Genomic DNA, 16,792 nt, shown 5'->3' on the forward strand with positions numbered 1-16,792 from the left:
TAGTATTCATACCCTTTGTAATCCCCTTCTCACTGAAATCTGCACTAGGTTGTGACTCTTTTTAACCAATAGAATGCTGCAGCAGTGGGGCTGTGCCAGTCCAGGCCTAGGCCCCAGGAAGGCATGGCAGCGTCTGCTCTAGGGTTCTTGGGAACTTCTGCGCCGCCAGTAAGAAGTCCAGCTGCCGTGCTGGAGAGACCATGTAGAGTGACTACATGGAGAGGAGAGACCTTGACGTTACGTGGAGAAGGAGGGAGGCCCAGCCATCCCAGGTGAACATCCAGAAATTTCCAGCCCCAGCTGCATCCGACTGCAACCCCATGACAGACCCCAAGCTGGATCAGCAGCAGAACAACCCAGCGGAGCCCAGTCACCCCTCACAACAAAGAGAGATAATAAAAGGGGTTCTGTTTTATTTATTTATTTATTCGAAGTTCATTTATTTATTTACTATTTATTTATTGAAGTATAGTTAATTTACAATGTAGTGTTAGTTTCAGGTGTATGACAAAGTGATTCCGTTTTTCAAATTCTTTTCCCTTATAGGTTATTACACAATATTGAGTATAGTTTCCTGTGCTACACAGTGGGTCCTTGCTGTTTATCTATTTTATATATAGTAGTGTGTATATGTTAATCCCAAACTGCTAATTTATCCCTCCCGCCCCCCGCCGCCCTTTCCCCTTTGGTAACCATAAGTTTTTTATCTGTGTCTGTGAGTCTGCTTCTGTTTTGTATACAAGTTCATTCATATCATTGTTTTTATAAATGTATTTATTTTATTTTTGGCTACGTTGGGTCTTCGTTGCTGCGCACGGGCTTTCTCTAGTTGCGGTGAGCAGGGGCTACTCTTTGTTGTGGTGCGCGGGCTTCTCATTGTGGTGGCTTCTCTTGTTGCAGAGCACGGGCTCTAGGCGCACAGGCTTCAGTAGTTGTGGCTCGTGGGTTCTAGAGCGCAGGCTCAGTAATTGTGGCGCACGGGCTTAGTTGCTCCACAGCATGTGGGATCTTCCCGGACCAGGGCTCGAACCCATGTCTCCTGCATTGGCAGGCGGATTCTTAACCACTGTGCCATGAGGGAAGTCCCTGTTGGTTTGTTTTTGAAGTATAATTGACCTACAACACTATGTTAGCTCCTGGTACACAACACAGTGATTTGGTATTTCTGTACATTTCAAAATGATCACCACTATAAGTCTAGTTCCAATATGTCACCATACAAAGATATTACATAGTTATTAACTATATTCCCCACACCACACATTTCATCCCTGTGACTCATTTATTTTGCAGCTGGAAGTTTGTACCTCTAATCTCCCTCACCTATTTCTTTCCTCCTCCCACCTCTCTCCCCTCTGGCAATCACTTGTTTGTTCTCTGTCTCTATGACTCTTTCTGTTTAGTTATGTTTGCTCATTTATTTTGTTTTTTAGAGTCCATATGTAAATGAAGTCATATGGTATTTGTCTTTCTCTGTCTGACTTATTTCACTAAGAGTAATGTCCTCTTAGGTCCATCCTAAGACGTTGTCGCAAATGGCAAGATTTCATTCTCTTTTATGGCTGAATAATATTCCATTGTATATATGCACATCTTCTTTATCCATTCATCTATTGATGGGCACTTGTGTTGCTTGCACATCTTGGCTATTGTAAATAATGCTGCAACGAGCATAAGGTGTATATATCTTCTCTAATTAGATAAATACCCAGGAGTAGAATTGCTGGATCATATGGTAGCTTTATTTTTAATTTTTTGAGGAACCTCCATACTGTTCTCCATAGTGGCTGCACCAATTTACATTCCCACCAACAGTCCTCAAGGTGTCCCTTTTCTCCACATCCTCGCAAATCACATGAATCCTTAAACTCAGAGAACTTTTTCTGGTTTTGGCCAGAGAGGAAGATGTGAAGACAGAAAAGGGTCAGAGAGATGCAACATTGCTGGTGCTGAAGATGGAGGAAAGGAGCCATGAGCCGTGAGAGCAGCCTCCGAAAGCTGGAAAAGACAAGCAAATGGATTCTCCCTTAGAGCCTCGAGGAAGGAACTCAGCCCTGCTGACACCGTGATTTTAGCCCAGGGAGACCCATGTCAGAATTCTAACCCTCAAAATTGTAAGGTAATAAGTGTGTTGTTTTAAGTGACTAAATGTATGATATTTTGCTATGTCGGTGATAGAAAACTAATACACTAGTTGATCTATAATTTCCCCTTCCACCAAACAGATCAACAGTGAACTGTGTGTCCATGCACTGCCTCTCTTACCCAAAGGCATCCCCATATAATTATTTTATTGACGATGTTTGATTATGGTGTTATGGGCTGACATTCAGCAGCTCTATAAAAGTCAACCTTATGGGGCTTCCCTGGTGGCGCAGTGGTTGAGAGTCCGCCTGCCGATCCAGGGGACGCAGGTTCGTGCCCCGGTCCACGAAGATCCCACGTGCCGTAGAGTGGCTGGGCCCGTGAGCCATGGCTGCTGAGCCTGTGCGTCCGGAGCCTGTGCTCCCCAACAGGAGAGGCCACAACAGTGAGAGGCCCGCATATCGCAAAAAAAAAAAAAAAGTCAACCTTATGAAACTCCTAGCTGTTTTGTTTTTTGTTTTGTTTGTTTGTTTTGCTGCCCCACGGCATATGGGATCTTAGTTCCCCAGCCAGGAAACGAACCCACGCTCCCTGCATTGGAAGCGTGGAGTCTTAACCACTGGACCACCAGGGGAGTCCCTCTTTGCTGTTTTTGGCACAATGATACTGTTGAGGAAGATTTCATTACACCGAAGCGTCGTCTCCACGAGTACCTTCAGGAGAAATTTATTTTCTGTCCTAGTACCTGGAAGAGAGACTCCTGCTTGGGTTTCCCTCTGTGTTGGCTATTAGAAAACTTACAGCAGTGATTCTTAAGCAAGAGCATATCGGCGTGGAGCAACTATCAGAATCACCAGGGCAGCTTTTGAAAACTGCACTTGCACTCCCTCAGAAATTCCAATCTGTCTCCCTAGAAGAAAGTGTTCCCTCTTGCTCCCACAAGATGCATTGCTTTGCGGAGCCCCTGTCCTATTTAGAAAGGTCTTTTGGGTTGGGGAAAGGGTAAGAATTATTGTCTTGAGCAGCAATTCTCAAATATGGTCTGGGAACCCCTGGAGGAGCCCCAAGACCCTTTCAAGAGGTGCTCAAGGGCAAAACTATTTTCATGACGTCAAGTGTACAATGTAGGTTTCCAAAGGATTCTTTTTTAATGGCGGTTCTTTTTTTTTCTTTTTCTTTTTTGAAATTTATTTTTGGCTGCGTTGGGTCTGCACGCCTGCACGCGGGCTTTCTTTAGTTGCAGCGAGCGAGGGCTACTCTTCATTGTGGTGTGCGGGCTTATTGCGGTGGCTTCTCTTGTTGCGGAGCACGGGCTCTAGGCACGCGGGCTCAGTAGTTGTGGCTCGCGGGCTCTAGAACACAGGCTCAGTAGTTGTGGTGCACGGGCTTAGTTGTTCCGCGACATGTGGAATCTTCCCGGACCAGGGCTCGAACCCGTGTCCTCTGCCTCGGCAGGTGGATTCTTAACCACTGTGCTACCAGGGAAGCCCTCCAAAGGATTCTTGACACATGATGTCCCAATAGACTGGATGCAAAAGCAGATATGAGAATCCAGCTGTATTCTATCAATCGAGACACTAAAAAATGTTTGCAAAAGTGTAAAACAATGCCACTCTTCTCACCTTTTCTTTGGTTTTGGAAATGTAGCTGTTTTTCATAAAAATATGTTATTTACATTAACATAATGAATTTCTTTTTAATGAATTAATATGTATTTCAAGTATTTTTCAGTTTTAATTTCAAATGCAGTCAATATTGATAGATATAAGGCACATAAGTGAAACCTCTTCAGATTCCTCAATAATTTTTAAAATTTCTAAGGAGGTCCTGAGACCAAAACACTTAAGTGCTGAATTGGAGGAAGCAGTTTGTAGGTGAGGGTCTTCGTGGCGTGCATGCTTTGCATTAGCCACTCTCTACACCCTCTCCTTCCTACCTTCTTTTTGCCCATACCTCATTTTTCTGAGTGTTTGTTGAATAAATGACTGGTTCTTTATCTTTGGAGGGACAAATGCCTACAAATAAGTGCCGGGGGAGACTTAGAAACCCAAGGATTGTGTTAACAAGTCTGAAGTTGTTATCCTAAAACAATACAACAACCAGTTATTTTACCAGGAAAATGGGTTTATTCGGGAGCAACAAAGATTTGCCATTCGGGACATGCAACTATGGCAAACCACATGCAAGCCAGGTAACGCAAACGAGAGTTAACTCTTATAGAGAGGGGGAAGTTGAGAGGGGCTGTTATAAACAAAAAGTCCTTTCGAAGAAACTGGGAGTTCAAAGTATAGTGGCTTTTCACTGTCTGAGACAGTCTCTCATTGGCTGAGCTGCTGCCAGGCAGGGAAAAAATCTTTCTTCCTCCTGCTGGGGGTAGAAAAGTAGTGTCACTTCCTGCTGGAGATGCAAAGCGATGTCTCTTCCAGTTGGGAACTCTATTGACATCAAGTAGTATGTGCGTGAGAGCTCCCCCTTCTGGCCTCCCAACTCCATTTCAGTGAGGTTTCCCTTTAGTAACATTCACACCACCACGTTGACCTTCATTTCCTGCCACGGACTAGCTAAAGTTAACAAGATTATCAATCAATAGTTGGGTCTCTGTATTTGCATTTCCTCTCTCCCTGATCACTTCTCATTTTCCTTTACTCTTGCTGCCCTGCGATTGTACTTCCCAAAAAGGAAACAGCATGTAGGTTTTGCCTAGGCCTCTGTTTTTTAGGGAAACTGGACTAATAGAGTATTGTTATTATTAGCTTATGTTATTGATAAGAAAATAGATATATTTGTGTGGATACTTTTTGTTTGACCCTCCATTTCCATTCCCCACACTCCTCCATCCTGATCTGTTCCCCCAGAGGGTGACCTTTATGGACCACATCATGGGCTCCCTTGCACTCTGACTTCTGGTAGGTTTCAGATGATGGGAGGAGCTGGCAGGTGATCAAAGAGTAGGAGAAGAGTGAGATAGGGACTTTTCTTTCCCAGCTCCCTCCCTGCTGAGCCACAGGTTGATAAAGGTTGCCTTCCTCCATTGAAGGCACTCCTGTTGGCTGGCCCTCTCCTACAGCCCAGCTCTCTCTTTCCCGTTCCAGTATCTGCTTCTCTTTGCCTCTTCAGGCAGGGCTCTCTGTTACTGCTAGCCCCCGGACGCTTCACCATCCCTGTCGGTTTCCCTGTTCCCTGCCTACACCTCTGTCAATAGTTCCTTCATTAAACTCTCCTCAATTCCTCTTCGAGGCACCATATTTCTTAAGTAGACTCCTACTGAATATACTGATGGGTTGAGTGACTTTCCTAAGGTCACACAGAGTAAGTGGCAAAACACCTGAGAGTACTTACGCTAACACAAAGAAGGGTGGAGTCTTTCTCGGCCTTACCAGCCTGCCCAGCCCCCTCCCAGAATCCTATGTCCTGCCCAACCTGCCGGAATCTGTGATCCTTTTGTTGGGATGGGATCGAATTCCCTAGGGCTCCCGTCCCAGACCTGGCCAGCGACTCCAGTAACCAGAGCTGTGTGAGAAGAAAAGGCCAAGCCATTGGGGTAGCCACACCCCAAAGAGAGATGAAGTCTCAGGTGAGTCACGCCACTGAGGGGCCACTTTCTCTGTCCCAAGGGCCACTGCTGACCTGCAGCCCTGCCTCACCAAGGACCCAGAACTTTGGCCTCCCAGCCCCTGGCTGTCCTCTCCTTCCGCCTTTGCGGGTTCTCCCACCCAGTAAGTGTCCTGGAGCGAGGACACCTGCCCCCAACACCCACACCGGGCCCCTAGAGACCTGAGACGCGCACAGGGCTCTGGGTGGGGACTTAGGCTCCCTACTTCCTCCTTCTAGCCCCAGATCCACTCAGATTCCCAGAGATGGGCTCCAGCCAGGGAGGGTGGGGCTGTCCCTGGGACCATCAGGAGTCACGGGCTGCCTAGGCAGACAGAGCTGTGGCAGGGAGCAGATCTTCACCCATCTCTGTGCCTCCAGCTGACTCAAATGTACCATGTCCCAGCACCTGCTTCTCCCACTTGCCGTCCTTGGTAACCTCAGGGGACAGGGCACGGTTGTAAGGGGCCTGGCTTCTAACATCTGGGGAGCTGGAAAGCAGGACTCCAGGGGTCTGCCTCAGGAGTGGGGTGTCAGAGGAGGCAGGGGAGGAGGACATCAGCGAAGGTGGGAGTGAGGTGTCGGGAGGGGAAGGAATAGCATATGAGAGGAGGAGGAAAGGAGGCCTGGGTGCCATGGGGGGATGGAGTACCTGTAAAGTTTGCGGGGAGGGGGTCAGGGAGGGCGTGTTGTGAGAATAGGTCTCCAGCCTCTTCCTGCCTCCATCTTTCCAGCCATAAGCCCCATCCCAGGAGCCTTCCAGGACTCAGGTAAGGCAGCTGGACTAGGTGAATATCACCCACAGAGGCAGAAAAGATGGGAGAGGTAGCATGGGTGCTGGCAGGGCGGCTGAGAGGGCAGGGAATTGGGGAAGAGGAAAGTAGGAAGATGGCAGCTGGGCGCTGTCAAGGGCTGGATGTCACCAATATCTTCCTCTTTTTACCCTGTGACTCCCAGCTCTCAGTCCTACCAAAGAAGAACCTGAAGATCTGGGTAAGGAAGGGTGGGGGGCTGGTGCTCAGATCTTAAAGGAGGTTAAAGCTGGCTAAGCAATGAGGGAGGTGGAAATGATCAGAAACTTAGAAGTGCCCAGGTTCTCTTTGTTCCCTGTTCGGGGGCAAACTGAAGTGGATTGGGGGGTGGGGCTTTGCCCTGAGTTACCTGGGCCTCTGGCTTGGGGGACAGGGGCAGGTGATGACCTCCACGGTATCCCATTGCAGACTGCGGTCGCCCTGAGCCCTCTGCCCGAATCATGGGGGGCTCAGACTCGCAGCCGGGCACCTGGCCGTGGCAGGTGAGCCTGCATCAGGGCGGGGGCCACATCTGCGGGGGCTCCCTCATCGCCCCCTCCTGGGTCCTCTCGGCCGCTCACTGTTTCGTGACGTGAGTATTCGCCCACGTCCAGCCCCTTTCTTTCAAAAGCCAAGCCCGCCCCGCAGCTGGGTCCCGCGGACTCAAGGCTAAATTGAAGCCCAGCTACCCCCGCCTCCCCGCCCTCCTGAAGCTAAGTGGTCTGCGGGGTATCCAGGTTCGGAGTGTGGTGAGGCCGCCAGCAGACTCCGCCCACCACTCCACCAAATATCCGGGTCTGAATTCCACCTTTCCAAAGCCCCCCATCAAGCACCTCCAAATCGCAACCGCTCCTCCCCCTTTCAGGAGTCTGTCTCAACCTCGATCGCCCCAGCCCCGAATCTGGATCGGATTCCGCCCCTCCTGGCTTCCCGCTGACCCCCCCTTCTCCCTGGTTCCAAGTCCCCAGCCCCACGAGGCCTGCCCCCTCCATGCGGTCCACCTAACCCCACCCCGGCCTTGGCCTTGGCTTAGGAATGGGACCTTGGAGCCCGCGGCCGAGTGGTCGGTAGTGCTGGGCGTGCACTCCTATGACGGACCCCTGGACGGCGCGCACGTCCGCTCGGTGGCCGCCATCCTGGTACCGGACAACTACAGCGGCGTGGAAAGTGGTGCCGACGTGGCCCTGCTGCGCCTGGCCTCTCCCGCCAGGCTGGGCCCCACCGTGCGGCCCGTCTGCCTGCCCCGCGCCTCGCACCGCTTCGCTCACGGCACCGCCTGCTGGGCCACGGGCTGGGGGGACGTCCAGGAGGCCGGTGAGTGGGGCGGGGGCGGGGGGGGGCGTCTCAGGAGGTGGGTTATTGGCGAGGTGGAGGCTACCAGGTGGGGCCGCAGGGCAGCCCGCACTGGACGCTTGATGGGGCCGTTCCTGAGATGAGGCTGTAGGAAGAAGAACGGAGAGGAGTGGGAGGGGACATTGGTTTGGGATGTGTTGGGCGCAGAGACAAAGATGTCCAGGAGGCAGCTGGAGGGGACCAAGCTGAGCCCTGGGGAACAGGGGGCTGCATTCCTAACTCACAGCATTTCTTCTCTGGTTCTGCCCACAGACCCCCTGCCTCTCCCCTGGGTGCTACAAGAAGTGGAGCTAAGGGTGCTGGGAGAAGCTGCCTGTCAGTGTCTCTACAGCCGGCCTGGTCCCTTCAATCTCACTTTCCAGCTATTGCCAGGGATGCTGTGTGCTGGCTACCCAGAGGGCCGCAAGGACACCTGCCAGGTGAGGGGAGGCCCCTGCACCTGCCTGAAGGGCCAGGCAGAGCCCTCACCAATAGGAAGCAGTATGATTAATAGACAAATCCCATCTCGCTCATATTTCTGAACCTCATCTGCAAAAAGAGGGCAAGATTGCCAGTGGATGGGATTGATGTGAAGATTACAAATGGACAGAACTTGGGGCTCAACAAATGGGCACTGTTATTGATGGCAGTGTAGCGCAGTGGTCACATGCCAGACTCTGGAGTGTTATCCTGGTTAGAAGCTCAGTGCCACCACTTATTAGCTGTATAGCCTTGGCCAAGTTATTTGACTTCTCTCTGTGCAGATTTTCTCATCTGGAAGATGGGGATGATAGTGTTACTTGTCTGGAGGTTATGATGATTAAATAAATCATCATATGATTTATTAATCATTATGATAACTAAATAAATTTGTACATGTAAAAAACATTTAGAACAGTGCCTGGTTCTTAGTAAGAGCTAAATAAGTATTAGCTATTATTATTACTATTATTATTATCATTATATTATTATCCCATATCCTAGCCTATAACACAGCACCTATTACTTAGTAGATACTCAACAAATAGTTATTTTTTAAAATGAATTAATCCTTCACAGAAGGGAATTTTCCAGATAACCTGCTGAAGGCCAAAACATGATATATTTTCACCATTTTCCCCAGAAATGTTCCTGCAATGGCACAGAGCTTTGAGGGCACTCAAGCATGCATGGTGGTGATGGGGATTCAGGCTAGATGGTTTTCAGGGTCCTTCCCAGTTATGAAGTTCCAGGACCTAGGGACATAATCCCTGCCTTCTTGAACAGGACTGCCAACAATTCAACTTCCTCTAGACCAGTGCTGTCAAATAAAACTTCCTATGATGATGGAAATCTTTGCTATCTGCACTGTCTGATATGATAGTCACTAGCCACACTGGCTACTGCACATTTGAAAGGTGGCTAGTGTGATCAAGGAATTGAATTTTAATTTTATTTAATTTTAATTAATTCAAATAGCCACATGGGGCTAGTGTCTACCATATTGGACAGCACAATTCTAGATGATTCTGCACCTTCTTTGTAACCCTCCTGGGGTCACAGAGGTGCCTAACCTGGAATATAGTGATATCTTAGGGACAATGCCCCGGCATTAAATGGCCCCAGAACCCTTGTTTTACTCTCTGTTCCTTGTAGTTCTTCCTCCTTACTTGCCTTCAAACTGTCCCTTCTTGCTGCTTTTCTAATAGCCTATTTCCAACAGCCTTTTCCTCCTGAATGCTGGCATCTCTGATTTACTTTAACAATTTAACAAGGAATTCTAACAACTTAGAAATCAAAGACAGCGTTTGTTTGAACTATTTATTGAACAAGAATCATTGGCTCTGAGTGAGACCTGCAGGCCTCTCTGGCATGGCCTTTAATGCGTTAGCTTGGTGCTCCTGGCTTTGACTGCTCATCAGCCTTTCTACGTTACAAGGCTTTCTTCTGTTTAGAGTTGTAGGGGTTACAGAGGACAAGGCACAGCCAACAAATGTTTCTAGGAGAAGGTGGCTGTATGTAGGGCCAACCAGAAGAGGTGTAGAACCTTTGCGAGGTGGTCCGGTATAAGCGGGTGGGTCTCTGGGCTGATCCCGTGACACTAAGTCATCTATCATCAGGGAGACTCTGGGGGTCCCCTGGTCTGCAAGGAAGGTGGCCGATGGTTCCAGGCAGGAATCACCAGCTTTGGCTTTGGCTGTGGACGGAGGAACCGCCCCGGAGTCTTCACTGCTGTGGCTCCCTATGAGGCATGGATAAGGGAACAGGTGTTGGGCTCAGAGCCTGGCCCTGCCTTTCCCACCCAGTCCCCGGAGCTCCAGTCGGGTCTCCCCGAGCCCACGGATGAGAACTGTACCATCGCCCTGCCAGGTGAGGGGGTGCAGGACACCTGGATGTCAGCTGGATCTGGGAGATTTGAGTTCAGGTGGAAATTGCCTGGGGTTCAGGAAACCCCCTCACTCAGGCCTCTCACCCCTCAGAGTGCGGGAAGGCCCCAAGGCCAGGGGCCTGGCCCTGGGAAGCCCAGGTGATGGTCCCAGGATCCAGACCCTGCTATGGGGCACTGGTGTCTGAAAGCTGGGTCTTGGCACCTGCCAGCTGCTTTCCAGGGTGAGTGAAAACCCAGTCTCAGGCAGATTCTTGCCCCTTCCCCCATCAGTCTGAGACACTATCTAACTGGCCCAGCCCTTCCCCTGGGTAGGATAGGGGTAGGGGAGTGGGGTGCCATTGGGAGGTGTATGATCCAGCTCAAAAATCCGCGTCCTAGTCTCTCTGGGGCGAATAGAGGGGTAATACGAATTCGACCCAGGATTGGGGTGGGGGGGTGTCTGAGTGCACAGGTCTCAGGTCCGGGATGCAGAATCCTGCCTGGAGATACAGAGTCTAAGCCACGGGTGGAGGTTTAGACGTGAGCATGTGGGATCCAACCCACGTCCCCAGTCTCCCCATCCCGCAGCCGCATCAGCTCAGACCTCCCACCCCGCGACCTGGACCACTGGCGCGTGATGCTGCCCTCGCGCCCGCGCGCGGAGCGGGTGGCACGCCTCGTGCCGCACGAGAACGCCTCGTGGGACGACGCCTCGAACCTGGCGCTGCTGCAGCTGCGCGCGCCCGTGAACCTGAGCGTGGCCCCGCGGCCAGTGTGCCTACCCCACCCAGAACACTATTTCCTGCCCGGGAGCCGCTGCCGCCTGGCTCGCTGGGGCCACACGGGTGAGCAGGGACCCGGCTCGGGCCGGGCGGGGCGGAGCCGGGGCCGGACACCACCGCAGCGCAGGCCTCCTCCCTTTCTCTTCCAGAACCAGTGCCTGGAGCCGGTTCGCTGCTTGAGGCGGAGCTGTTGGGCGCCTGGTGGTGTCATTGCCTGTACGGCCGCCAGTGGGAGTCAGTGCCGCCACCGGGAGAGCCGCCTCTAGCTCTCTGCCCCGCCTACCAGGAGGAGGAGGTGGCGGGCCGCTGCTGGGTGAGCGGCGGCGGGGAGGGGCCCATGGGTCTAAATAGGAGGGAGGGGCAGACTGGGGGCGGGGCCTGAGAGAGACAGGAACTGGGCTCCGTGATCTGGGGACGGAGGCGGGGTTAAGGCGGGGCCAGAACGCGCTGGGGGCGAAGCTTGGACCAGAAGGACTTTGGGGAGGGGCCCCGAGACCCGCCGGGCCTTTTCGCTACCTCTAGGTTTAAAGAGAATCCTAAAGTGAGAGCCGACTTATTACACAGATCTGTGTTGGAGCCTGGCTTGGAGGAGGTGGGATTTGTTTATCCGAGTACGCGAGAGTGTGGAGTCTAGGAAAGCCCCAGGACTTTGGCATCCTCTCATCAACTGGCACACACCTAGAGGCTGGTAACACACACACTCTCTCGCTGCAGAACTACTCTCATTGGAGCCTTCTATGCCGGGAAGAGGGGACCTGGTTCCTGGCTGGAATCAGAGACTTACCCAGTGACTGCCTGCGTCCCAGAGCCTTCTATCCGCTGCAGACCCACGGCCCATGGATCAGCCATGTGACTCGGGGAGCCTACCTGGAGGACCAGTTGTCCTGGGACTGGGGCCCTGAGGGGGAGGAGACTGAGACACAAACTTGTCCCCCTCACACAGAGCATGGCGGTGAGGAGGTGCCTTTGGGGCTTAGGGGCTCCTGGGAGTGCTTAGATCCATGGTAGGGGCTTGGGGGGTCAGCTGTTGGGCCCCCACTGAGGGAGTCGCCTCCTCTCTCTAGCCTGTGGACTGCGGCCAGAGCCGGCTCTGACGGGGGGCCTGTGGCCCTGGCTGGCAGAGGTGCATGTAGCTGGAGAGCGAGTCTGCACTGGGATCCTCGTGGCCCCAGGCTGGGTCCTGGCAGCCACTCACTGTATCCTCAGGTGGGTCTCACCCATCTCCCTGGCAAGAGGGAAAAATTGGAAGATGGGCCAAAGGACTCTTTCAGTAGAGGTTTGTTCTCCCTTTAGGGCTTTTATAGCACAGGGTAATTGCTGCGACATGTTTTGAGACAAGAGAGATTTGGAAGGAGGAATAATGAATGAAGGAGTTAGTGGAATGACCCTGGAGATTCATTCCACCCTTTCCCCTGGACTGGGAAGGACTTTATCAGCAATGAGGGGAACAGGAAATGACACTGGACCTTGTTCCAACAGGCTGGGCTCTACAACAGTGCCTTATATTGAAGTGTACCTGGGCCGGGCTGGGGCCAGCCCCCTCCCACAGAGTCACCAGGTATCCCGGCTGGTCATCAGCATCCGCCTGCCCCGGCACCTGGGACTTCGGCCCCCCCTGGCCCTCCTGGAGCTGAGCTCCCGGGTGGAGCCCTCCCCATCAGCCTTGCCCATCTGCCTTCACCCAGGGGGTACTCCCCTGGGGGCCAGCTGCTGGGTGCTGGGCTGGAAGGACCCCCAGGACCGAGGTGAGAGCCCTGGGTCCTGGGGGTGAGAAGTGGCTGGATACCAGAATCCCTGGGACAACCTTCCTTCCTCTCTCTAGTCCCTGTGGCTGCTGCTGTCTCCATCTTGACACCACGACTCTGTCACTGCCTCTATCAGGGCATTCTGCCCCCTGGAACTCTCTGTGTCCTGTATGCAGAGGGGCAGGAGGACAGGTGTGAGGTACGGAGCCTGGGTATCCTGGTCCAGGCAGGGGAGAGGCAGTGCTGGGCAGCTGGACACCAGGGAGAGGGCAGGGTTGGAATTCTTGGGTGCTGGGTCTCAGATAGGAAGAAGCAGTGCTTCCTGGCTGAACCTTGAGAGAGACCAGGGGCCAAGATGCCTGAGGATGGAGGCAAGCTGTGCTTTGTGGCTGGGCCCTAGAAGGTGCAGGGGACCAGGAGGAAAGGGTAAGAGACCCTTTTGGTCTTGGCTCTGATGCTGCAGGTGACCTCAGCACCTCCGCTCCTGTGCCAGACTGAGGAAGGCTCTTGGGTCCTCGTGGGCATGGCTATTCGAGGCAGCAGGGACCTATTTGCCGCCATCGGACCTGAAGAGACCTGGATCTCCCAGACAGTGGGGGAGGCGCATTTCCTGCCCCCCAGTGGCTTCCCCCACTGGCTCCCAGAAGGCGGCGACCTCTGTCCCCCTGACATGGCCAGGGCCTCAGGTTCCCCTCGAGCTGCTCTCTTCCTGCTGCTACTGACCCTCCTGATCCAGGGCTGAGGGGGCCTGGGTCCCTGGGCCACCTCCCCTTCACCTCCCCCACCCCCTCCAGCCCTCTACTTCCTACCTGGTGGGGCTGGAATGTGGCCCAACCGGCTCTGTTCCCTTACCCAGAACCTCCTGAGCGCCCCACCCACCTAGACTGCAGCGGCTTCAGACAATTGGGCCTCAGTGCCCAGCTATTTTGGGCCCTGGCATGCTTGAGGGCAGGGGGAGCCAGTGGACCACAAAGGTGTAAACAGAGACATGCGTGGCTTTGTGGCATTGCTGGGGGCAGGCTGAGGGACGGGGGAAGCCCCAGGGAGCGGGCCTCTCCCTCCTAGGCCTCTGTGAGTCAGGCCTTGGGCTCCCAGAATATGTATCCCTGATAATGTGGCATCTGTCCCTCATTCCTGCCCCAGGGCGGGGGAGGTCGAGTGGCCAGCTGGGTGTGTGTTACCTCCCCAGTGGAATCAGCATCCCCAGCACACACCTGCTGGACACCTCAGCCCTAGCTCTCTTGGACCCTGCTGCCCCTCCCCCCAGAGCAAGAAGGACTGAGGGTGAGGGTCAGAGGAAGGATCCAGGAGTCTGGGAATCCAGGATCTGTCTGCCATATCCTATACCTGCACGGAGCCTCCCCCGTACACACCCTGATGAATGGTGCCCCAGAGTGTTCACCTCCAGTGTCCCCAGTACACACACATGACACTTGTACCGTTCAAGGGTCCACGACATCCTGCCCAGTGCCCCCAGGGTTTGGGCCCCATCAAGAGTCCCCTGTATGTACATCTCACTACCTCCGCCCACCCCCACTTACCAGTGCACCTCCCTGCATTCATTCAACCACGTTCCCTGCTAATTGCTAAGTCCCGGCATAGCTCGGGCCTTGACGAGCCCATGAAGTGCTCCCAACGTGGTGGGGAACACATGGACTGGGGATCAGGAACAAGTCATAGAGGAGGTTCTAGCAAAGAATAAGGGCAAAAGGGAGACCCATCCGGGGCAGGAGGGGTGCTTGGGGTGGAAACCAGCCGCTGAGGGTGGCAGAGGGGTCACCTCTGGGGCTGGGGTCACCATCCCTGAGTTGAGTAGGCAGAAGGTTGGGGAGGGGAGACCTTACAGGGAAGCTGGAAGTTCTTGGGAGATTGAGAAGATGGGCAGAGGTTCTTAAAGGCCCTGGCTAATCGTTTTGTGTTTTTTTTTCTTTGGCCGCACTGCATGGCATGCAGGATCTTAGTTCCCTGACCAGGGATCGAACCCCTGCCCCCTGCAGTGGAACACACAGTCCTAGCCACTGGACAGCCAGGGAGAGAATATTCTGCATCTATATCTCCACAGGGACATACACCCCTACCTGCTCTCCATAAGGCAGGAGATAGATAGTCCCCAGGCTGAGTAGCTGGAGTTTGTCCCCTCTGGGCAGATACTCCAAGATGAAGAGGAGGAGGAGCTAAGCCCCCACCCAGATAAGAGACCATGTATTTCTCATTCTCGAGGTCAAGGAGACCTTCCCGACTCTACGTGCGCAGAAAGGCTCCTCAGAGGTCAAAAAGGAGGGGGTGCCACCCCACAGTAAGTGATGCCAACCTATCCATAGATCTCTTTGCTAGAATCCTTCTTGGCTAAGAGTTGCTCATGCACACGTGGGAGGACCCTGAGGTAAACCAAGTACGGACTCAGAGGCAGAGAAAGCAAGATGATTGGCCAAAGGAAACCTGGAAGAAATGCCCCATATAAGTGATTCAAACTACCCACGAGCGCGCGACTCTCTCTCTGAGTCCACCTGTGTGTCTAGCCACACGTACCCTTTTTCCTCCTAATAAACGCTTTACTTGTTTCACTACTTTCCGTCTCTGTGGAAATTCATTTCTACACAGCTGACGGGACAGGGCCTTGGCACTGGCCACTCGTCCTCTGTTGGTCTAGTGGCTAGGATTCAGCGCTCTCACTGCCACGGCCTGACTTCCGTCTCTGGCCAGAGAACGGAAATCCTGCTTCAAGCCACTGCAGGCCGAGGCCACCCAAGATCACCCATGCCCAGTCAGTCACTCGTATGTCATCCCCCACAAACATTTAATATACCCTGTCCTCTACCCAAACCCACCCACAGTGTCCAGGGTCTTCCCCCTCCACCCCAGCTTAGACCCCTTCCCGAGTCAGTCTTTTTTTTTTTTAATAAATTTATTTACTTACTTATTTATGGCTGCGTTGGGTCTTCGTTGCTGCGCGCGGCTTTTCTCTAATAGCATTGAGCGGGGACTACTCTTCGTTGCGGTGTGCGGGCTACTCATTGCGGTGCTTCTCTTGTTGTAGAGCACGGGCTCTAGGCGCGGGCTTCAGTAGTTGTGGCTCACGGGCTGTAGAGTGCGGGCTCAGTAGTTGTGGCGCACGGGCTTAGTTGCTCCGCGGCACATGGGATCTTCCCGGACCAGGGCTCGAGCCTGTGTCTCCTGCATTGGCAGGTGGATTCTTAACTACACTGCACCACCAGGGAAGTCCCCCGAGTCAGTTTTGTCCCCTTTCCCATTACAGGAATTCCCTGCCCTCCAGCCTAGACCCTGAAGTCCTGGCTCAGAGGTCCAGACACCTAGTCTTATAGAAGGCAGGTGGACAAGTGGGGCTCTGTATTTCTAAAGCTTGAAGCCAACACACTTTCCCAATTGCCCAGATTCATACACTCACAGAGGAGGCTCCTGTCCCCCAACCCAGGCACATGGGCCTCCTTTCCCTGAACCTAGGTCACCTGCGCCCTCCTTCTGAGGACGATTCACCTGGACCACCCTTCCCCATCTTTGCCTTGTTAACAGCTTTTCATAATCCCTTTAGGTCTCAGTTCTAAAGGCACCTCCTTGAGGAGCCCTTCTTGATTCCAGCCTAAGTCACGCTCCTGTAAGTGGCTCCCAGAGCCCGCATTCTTCTTTCTCCATCACAGTTCGTAGCTTGAAATTATTCCGTAATTGTTTGTGTCATTTTATGATTCAAGTCTGTCACCGCAACTTCACCATGAGCTCAGGGAAGGCAGGGACAGTGTCCACTGTGTCTCCTGTGCCTGGAACATATTAGGCGCTCAGTAAGTATTTGTGGAATGATTAGCACCACCAGACACGCTCACCACACCTCACCACTCGAAGATGAGGCTGCAGGCTCCACAGAAGGACCTGAAAAGGCCCCAGCCCGGGGGCAGACCTGGCTGTCCGGGGCTCAGATGCCAGGCCTCAGGCAGAACGGAGGGAGAAGCAGCTGGTAACACAGGCCGGGCCGGGCCCTGGGGGCATAACTGGTCATGGAGACCTGAAAGACCTGGGGCCGAGAGCCGCTGGGTCAGGAATCCAGCCATCCGGGTTTCCAGCCCTGCCTGGGGCTGCTCAGCCCAACCACCCCCCCCCCCCCCCCCC

The 16,792-nt window shown here is 53.2% G+C and overlaps 1 protein-coding gene across 1 annotated transcript in view; it reads left to right on the forward strand.

Annotated features, from left to right (window-relative positions):
- The first annotated feature begins 6,073 nt into the window (after positions 1 to 6,073).
- The window catches only part of LOC113630316 (polyserase-2), a 15,310-nt gene continuing 4,591 nt past the window's right edge, over positions 6,074 to 16,792 (forward strand). Inside the window, exons 1-15 of the mRNA XM_027125515.1 lie at positions 6,074 to 6,110; positions 6,411 to 6,446; positions 6,634 to 6,669; positions 6,897 to 7,059; positions 7,501 to 7,781; positions 8,073 to 8,239; positions 9,899 to 10,148; positions 10,259 to 10,388; positions 10,735 to 10,991; positions 11,078 to 11,241; positions 11,643 to 11,880; positions 11,993 to 12,134; positions 12,408 to 12,673; positions 12,751 to 12,872; positions 13,137 to 13,412. Of these exons, the coding sequence (XP_026981316.1) occupies positions 6,074 to 6,110; positions 6,411 to 6,446; positions 6,634 to 6,669; positions 6,897 to 7,059; positions 7,501 to 7,781; positions 8,073 to 8,239; positions 9,899 to 10,148; positions 10,259 to 10,388; positions 10,735 to 10,991; positions 11,078 to 11,241; positions 11,643 to 11,880; positions 11,993 to 12,134; positions 12,408 to 12,673; positions 12,751 to 12,872; positions 13,137 to 13,412 (2,565 nt within the window). The remainder of the gene's footprint in view (positions 6,111 to 6,410; positions 6,447 to 6,633; positions 6,670 to 6,896; positions 7,060 to 7,500; positions 7,782 to 8,072; positions 8,240 to 9,898; positions 10,149 to 10,258; positions 10,389 to 10,734; positions 10,992 to 11,077; positions 11,242 to 11,642; positions 11,881 to 11,992; positions 12,135 to 12,407; positions 12,674 to 12,750; positions 12,873 to 13,136; positions 13,413 to 16,792) is intronic.

The sequence above is a fragment of the Aethalodelphis obliquidens genome, unplaced genomic scaffold, assembly GCF_003676395.1.
Source record: "Aethalodelphis obliquidens isolate GAN/ISIS:26980383/991018 unplaced genomic scaffold, ASM367639v1 scaffold30, whole genome shotgun sequence".
In the NCBI taxonomy this organism is placed as follows: Eukaryota; Metazoa; Chordata; class Mammalia; order Artiodactyla; family Delphinidae; genus Aethalodelphis; species Aethalodelphis obliquidens.